This window comes from Trachymyrmex cornetzi, unplaced genomic scaffold, assembly GCF_001594075.2.
Source record: "Trachymyrmex cornetzi isolate Tcor2-1 unplaced genomic scaffold, Tcor1.1 scaffold16, whole genome shotgun sequence".
In the NCBI taxonomy this organism is placed as follows: Eukaryota; Metazoa; Arthropoda; class Insecta; order Hymenoptera; family Formicidae; genus Trachymyrmex; species Trachymyrmex cornetzi.
The window spans coordinates 5,078,584-5,085,735 of NW_017296201.1; the positions used below are offsets into that span (position 1 = coordinate 5,078,584).

Here is a 7,152-nt window from a genome sequence, read left to right on the forward strand (position 1 = left end):
CTTTATTACAATTTTTGGTAATTATTCAGTTTAGCTACCCCACCTCAAAAATCAATAAAAATAGGCTTATTTGATACGTTTTTGCATGAAACGAAAGAATCTGGCAAAAAAAGTGTCGCTCTGCCCTGTGAGCCAAGATATTAAGCGTTAAAGTTCGAGATTCTAGAGATTAAGATATCTGTCATTCCGACTCGTTGCAGCGCTACGTAAACGTAAGGTCTATTCTTTGGGTGGCACCCAGTTGGACACGGCTCAATTGGACACGAGCCAGCCACTCACAGCGCTTGAGACTACAAAGCTCCTAAGCACCGGTCGCTGTGATTGGTGGTGTCCAATCGAGCCGTGATCAATCGGGATCACCCCTATTCTTTTTCGAAGAATTCTGAAATAGTGCAATGAGTTAGAGTGAGACAAACTACAGCTGTCTCATTCTAACTTATTGTACTATTGTATGTACTCCAGTTCAGAACTTAAAGACTTATATATATATATATATATATAAACATTATATTTACATATTCAATATCTTATAAAACAATTCTGTGCTGTGGTCACGTGACCAACATTAATTCCTAAAAATATTTTCTGCTTTAATTACACAAATTCTCTGCTTTACAAACACAAATTCACTACTTTACAAACACAAATTCACTGCTTTAAAAACAACAATTGACTACTTTAAAAACAATTCAAATTTACTGCCTTAAAAACAACAATATACTATTTTAAACATACAAATTCTTTGCATTAGCAGTGAATTTGTATTTTTAAAGCAATGAATTGTTGTTTTTAGAGCAGTGAATTGTTTTTAAAGCAGTGAATTGGTTTTAAAGCAGTGAATTGTTTTCAAAGTAGTGAATTGTTTCTAAAGTAGTAAATTATTGTTTTTAAAGCAGTGAATTGTCGTTTTTAAAGCGGTGAATTGTTGTTTTTAAAATAGTACTTTTGTGTTTTTAAAGCATAGAATAGTTCTTATTATTTAAAATGTATACCTTTTTAATTTTTCTTATATGGATTAAAATTTAAGTCCAACATTTCTTTAAAATATACATTAAAGCTATAAACACGACTTCGCCGTTCTCGTCCAAATTCCTATAAATTTTACAAAATGTTACAGATGTTTCATTATGTATTACTTAATTCGTTAATTAAAATTAATGATATTACCTCATGATTTAAATAATTAAATCTGTAGTGAATTGTGCATTTTCGATCTTTTGTATACTTTTTTAATGTAAATGATAAAATGTCGTGTGTGTAAAAAGTCTTCCGAAATTGCATTTAAAATGGAGAAATTTACGATAATCATTCGTTTGTGATCGGTTAAATTCCGATCCGAGAATAATTTTCGGATAAATTTTGGCCACAACTTTGCATGCCCAACAACATCCTGGACAGAAAGCCAAGGATTTTTATTCATTTGCTCTACTGAATATGCCATTTTATTACAATCAAATGGAATCAATCTACAGCAAAGAAGTATTTATTCCAGAACGACAACCGCTTGTTGACCGCTTAATGAGCTCTTTCATCTGATTGGCATATTCCATTAGATCCTAAAATATAGACCAATCAGATGAAAGTGCTCCAAACTACACTGTTTCACTCTAATAGCATATTTCACTGGCAGAACTGGTGCGCATTCAGTACACATTAAAGCTGTTGTACATTAACCTAATCTGATTGTAAACGTGAGAGATCTCAGTTAATAAAATACCCAATGTATATTTTATCAAATATCACAATAAAATGTATTAAGGATTTCGTGGTTTAATTTATTTCTATATTTTTATTAAACGTACATTTTTATGTCGATTTGTGTACAACAGCTTTAAAGTGCACTGAGTGCGCACCAGCTCTGCCAGTGAAATGCGCTATAACTTATTGCACTATTTCAGAATTCTTCGAAAAAGAACAGATTGTACGTATATGTAACGCTGTAGCTAAAATAGCTAAGTAGCAGAAGTCGACACGCAGTACGCACAGTCAAGTCTAGCAAGACCGCTCGAGCAGGATGGACCTGTGTCTGCCCTGTTTCGGGTATTGCATCATCTCATTAATTTTTTGCTGAAAAGCGTTTTCGGCTATAACTGTGATTTGCATTACATTATTACTTTGAGAAGATTGGCCACGTAAATCCAACTAAGTTGGAACCCGGGCCATACAAATATAGAAGAAGAAGAAGCTAAGTAGAGAGTCGGAATGACAGATATCTTAACCTCTAAAATCTCGAACTTTAACGCTTAACATCTCGGCTCGCAGAGCGATACTTTTTTTGCCAGATTCTTTCGTTTCATGCAAAAACGTATCGAATAAGCCTATTTTTATTGATTTTTGAGGTGGGGTAGCTAAACTGAATAATTACCCAATTTTTCTTCACGTTTACTAAACGTCGTAATAGTGAGTCGTCAAAAAAAATTCTACTACTCTGATCTGCTAAAACTTCTCAAGTTCCTCTAAAGCTTTCAAAGTTAAACGGTTCGAACTTGATCTTTTCAAACAGAAAATTCATTTCGATATCTTGCTATTATCTCTCAAGTTCTTTCCGACCACCCTGTAGCGAGCGTGGAAGAAGGGTGCGCCCTACTTCGCGTCGGCGTTTTCCCTCCCGAGCGGCCCAGCGTATGCAACGGGGTGAGGGGGTGCCAAAGGGTGCGAGGGGATGTTAGCAGAGTACGGACGTATGGACGTATGAAAGGACGAAGAGAGACGGAGAAAGGACGACGCGAGATGAAGATACGAGGAGAGGAAAGCCGTGCGAGAGGGTGTCTCTCTGTTTCGCAGCCGGGAGTTTCGCAGTCTCGCAGTCTCGCATTTCAACAACGACGACGCCGAACGTCGCTGGTGTCGCCGTCGCCGTTTTTTTCCTTCAAGTAAGGGAACGCGCGCGCGCGTAAATGTGATAGATAGAAACGTAAAGAAAAAAAAGAGAGGAAGAGAGATAGAAAGAGGGAGGGAGAGAGAAAGAGAGAGAGAGAGACGTCGACAGACATAGCGAGTAGAAGAAAGAGAGAAAAAGAGAAAGAAAGACAGAGACAGAGACAAGGAGTACACTATAGGGGAGACACTCGCGAACCCTCGTACGTTGGCCCCCGCACAACGAGGAGGACAACGTTACGCTCGGCTAGCACGACGGGGCACATCGTGAGAATTCGGGTATCAGGGGTGCTTCCGTAGTAGCGGCGGCGGCGGACGGTGATGTGAGTGGTAGCGGTGGTGGCCTGGTGGTAGCGGTGGTGGTGTCGTCGCTGGTGGTAGTGGTGCGGTTACAGTCGATACGGCGTGGCGGAGGCGTCGAGGTGCTTCTCGTCGGCGACGACGCGAGTGGTGCACGTTGGTGGACATAGATTTACGTAAGAACGACGACGAGGAGGAGGATAACGATGACGAGAGCTTGTCCGCCTTGTTCGTCTGTCTAGTAGTGACGTCGTATGTGCTGGTCGCGTGTGCGCACGTGTGACGCCGCCAATGGATACTCGACGAAGTGGCTGATCGAAAATCCGAAGGGACGTCCTCGGTGGTTTGGGCTCGTCGAACGGAGCGCGCGCTGCTCGCGCAGAGCGAAGGCGAAGGAACGTAACGAGTACGTGAACATCGTAAGGATAAGGAGCGTTGGGGAAGGATTTGCGAATGGACGAAACGGGTCCGTTCAATTTCGTTTCCCCTTGTAGTTCGCTACGGTGCGCAGTGAGGATTCTGGAGCGGGCGTATAAATTTCGAGGTGTACGAAAGGAGCAGTGCAGCCAGTAAAAGGGGAATCGTAAGGAAGAGAACGGTTAGGAGGAAGGAAGGTGCAGAGAGGAAGAAAGGAAGGAACGTACAAGTACGAGTACACGGAAAGGAGGAGGATGGGCGTAAGATCGCTCCCCAGAGGCTTCCCTGTGCGGGAGACGCTTCTCGGCCGTCGTTGAAACGACGTGCGCGAATCCCGAGTGTCGTCGGGAAAGCAAGGTACAGAGAGAAAGAGAAAAAGAAGAGTTGCGAATCGAGTCGTGGGACGACCAAAGTTCGCTACGACGACGACGACGACGACGACGACGACAATAACGATCCATCATGGGGGTTTCGGTGTTTCTGTTGTACGCGGTGACGGTACTCGGTGTGGCAGCCAGCGACAATTGTGCCGACAAGTGCTCGTGCAAGTGGAAGAGCGGGAAGCGCACGGTGGAGTGCGTGAATCGCGACCTGACCAGCATACCGGAGTGGATCGATCCGGAGACCCAGGTGCTGGACATGAGCGGCAACAACATCTGTCACCTGCCAAACAACATATTTATACACGTGCGACTAACGAATCTGCAGCGTCTCTACTTGCGTGAGTGTCGTATCGATCGGATCGATAGCGAGGCATTGGCCGGCTTGACGAATCTCGTGGAGCTCGATCTCAGCAACAATATGCTGGCCGCGGTGCCGAGTTTGAGCTTCACCGACACGCCATTCCTGCGCGATTTGGTGCTCGCGTACAATCCGCTTAAGCGAATTCGCTCGCACGCGTTTAAGAACACGCCGAATCTAGTGAAGCTCGATTTGTCGCACACGCAGCTCGTCGAGATCGAGGCCAAAGGTTTCCGCGGACTGGAAATGCTCGAGAGTCTCAAGCTGAGCAACAATGAACTGTCCACCCTGCACCCGGGCACCTTCGAGCCGCTTAATAAGCTCACTAGCATCGAGCTGCACGAAAATCCGTGGATCTGCGATTGTCATCTACGTGAGATGAAGATGTGGCTGGTAAAGCACAATCTACCGACCATTGTGGCACCCGTATGTCACGGGCCCCAGCAGTTGCTCGATCGTGCCTTCACCGACCTCGGTATCGACGACTTTGCCTGCCGGCCGATTTTGCTGATAGCCAGCCGTTATGCCGAGGCCACCATCGGCGAGAACGCTAGTATCGTGTGTCGCGTGAGCGCGGTACCACCAGCAGACGTCAAGTGGTACTGGAACGGCCGGTTGTTGACCAATCACTCGGCTTTCAGCAGCTACCAAAAGATCCTCATCTTCGAGGAGGGCCAATTTAGGAAGCGGAGCACTCTCATTCTCACTAACGCGCAGGAGGCGGACTCCAGCGAGTTCTACTGCGTCGCCGAGAACCCCGCTGGCTCCGTTGAGGCAAATTTCACCCTGCACGTGTCTCTAAGGACGGCGGGCATGTCGACTTTAGGCTCGGGCCAGATCGCGGGGATATCCGCCGCGTTGGTGGTGCTCATACTCTTCATCCTACTCATCATTCTCGTGTTATTCATTCGCTTGCGGAAAATGCCGCTAAAGGACGTAAAGTCGTCGGCGCCGATGGAAGCGGCGTCCAGTGACGGTGTCGGTAATGGTAGCGGCGGCGGCGGTGGTGACAACAATCCACCGTCCGCAACCTCGACCACTCGCAGGAAACACGAGGAGATCGAGACGACGTCGTTCGCCCTAGAGTCCAAGCCACCCGCGTCGCTGCATCTGAGCTACGTGCAGAGACCGCACGCGGCCGTAATGCAGGAGAACGAGTACAGCACAATCAGCCGTTTCGACGACCAGAATCAGCCCGTGGTGGCGGCGATGCCGGGTGCCGGGTGTTTCTCGTCGACGACGTCCTTGATGCCGATCGATAATCCGGATCTCATCAGGGACACTCGGCGCGGCTCCACCGAGGACATCACGCCTTACGGCGTCGCCGATTACGGCCGCGTCGAAGCGCTAGACGACGCCGGTAAAATGCTCTACACCAGCTGCCTGTGGGAGGCGAGGGACAGCTGCGGCAGGACGTCCGCCGTCTCGGCGAACGTGTACCCGTCGAAGGAGCAGCTCGCGGTGGTCGCGCCGGTCGTCGAGCAATTTCCACCCGGCGCGAAGCAGATGAGAGTCTGGCAAAAGGGCGTCCCGGTGCTGCCGCCGGTCTCGGCGCTGAAACGCGTCCTGGGATCCACGCGCAGCTCGCCCGATGAGGGTTATCAGGAGGGCACCGGTACCGACGTCTAGGTACCGCTACTTCATTACTGCGATGCCCGGCACCGTTATCTGGAGCTACGTAGACGGCACCAGGAGGACGACACCGACTGCTAAGGGAAGAATGAAGGAGAAGAAAAAAAAAGAGTTGTCCTCACGAGTGCCGGGCGGGCGGTAGTGAACAGGAATAAAATGTGCCGGACGAATCTCGCGTTTAAGTGTGATCGCGTCAGTGTGACAATGATCAAAGCTAACGCATCATTATTGTTGTGCACAGACTACTCTTCACAGCTGGATGAAAGCGTTACGCTCGCAATCGCGTTTACGTACAGTGATGGAAGATACGACATTATACAGTTTCATATTCAACTTGATACCATCCAAATCAGCAAGAGCGATAGCACCTTGCAATCGGGGAAGGTACAATTGAACCATAGACAAGACGTGAACAACGCACAGCTCACCTCTAAAGACTGCCATAACTAAAGTACGCGCATCGAATCGCTAGGCGTATGCAAGGAGCTTTCGAGAGGTCGATGAACGCGTGGATCGTTACTGCAAGAGATTGACATCGTGGCCACCGAGAATCGTTTGCGTCGTGCATGAAGTTTCGCTCGAATGACTTACGTGGTCGACTGTCTTAGTAAATTAACACGAATCATGAGTTTAAGCGAATAGCAAAAATGACGATTGGGCTCTTCCGAATTTAAGAACCATCATCGATGCCCAATCGTAAACGAACTCTTGCAAACGAACGTTTGTAGTGGTGCGATCTCTTTGAGGCGGTCGACGGCAATTAGTGACACAGTTAGAGATGTCCTTGTGCTCGGTGCGTGTGGTGCAATCAATTGGTAGACGTTCGGTTCCATTTGTACTTGTGTCACGAGGGTTGCCTCCAGTGTTCGATATCGACAATGTTAACCTGTACAGGTTGTTCCGAAAAAAGTGGTCGACGTATGAAAGATGACGACGTTTGTCGTTGCGAGTGATATGAGTATGTACGTCCTGAATAACGTCTCTGAAGCTACTCACGAAAGTTTGTATTTAAGAATACGTAAATATCGCGATTGATAATAAAATTTTACGATCGAATACGCATCTTCAATCATACGTATTTTCAAGTTCACTTGGTGATCTCGTGAGAATCTCACCACAAACTCGAGAATGCAAATTTAGGTATATATTCATTAAGATTCTCTTATACTCGCAACGATTGACATT

General features: G+C 46.8%; 1 protein-coding gene across 1 annotated transcript; it reads left to right on the forward strand.

The window, feature by feature from the left end:
* The first annotated feature begins 2,980 nt into the window (after positions 1-2,980).
* On the forward strand, positions 2,981-6,763 carry LOC108758929 (leucine-rich repeat-containing protein 24). The gene has a single exon (XM_018504172.1). It carries the CDS (start codon positions 4,057-4,059, stop codon positions 5,962-5,964), a length of 1,908 nt encoding a protein of 635 aa, XP_018359674.1. The 5' UTR covers positions 2,981-4,056; the 3' UTR covers positions 5,965-6,763.
* The last annotated feature ends 389 nt before the right edge of the window (positions 6,764-7,152 follow it).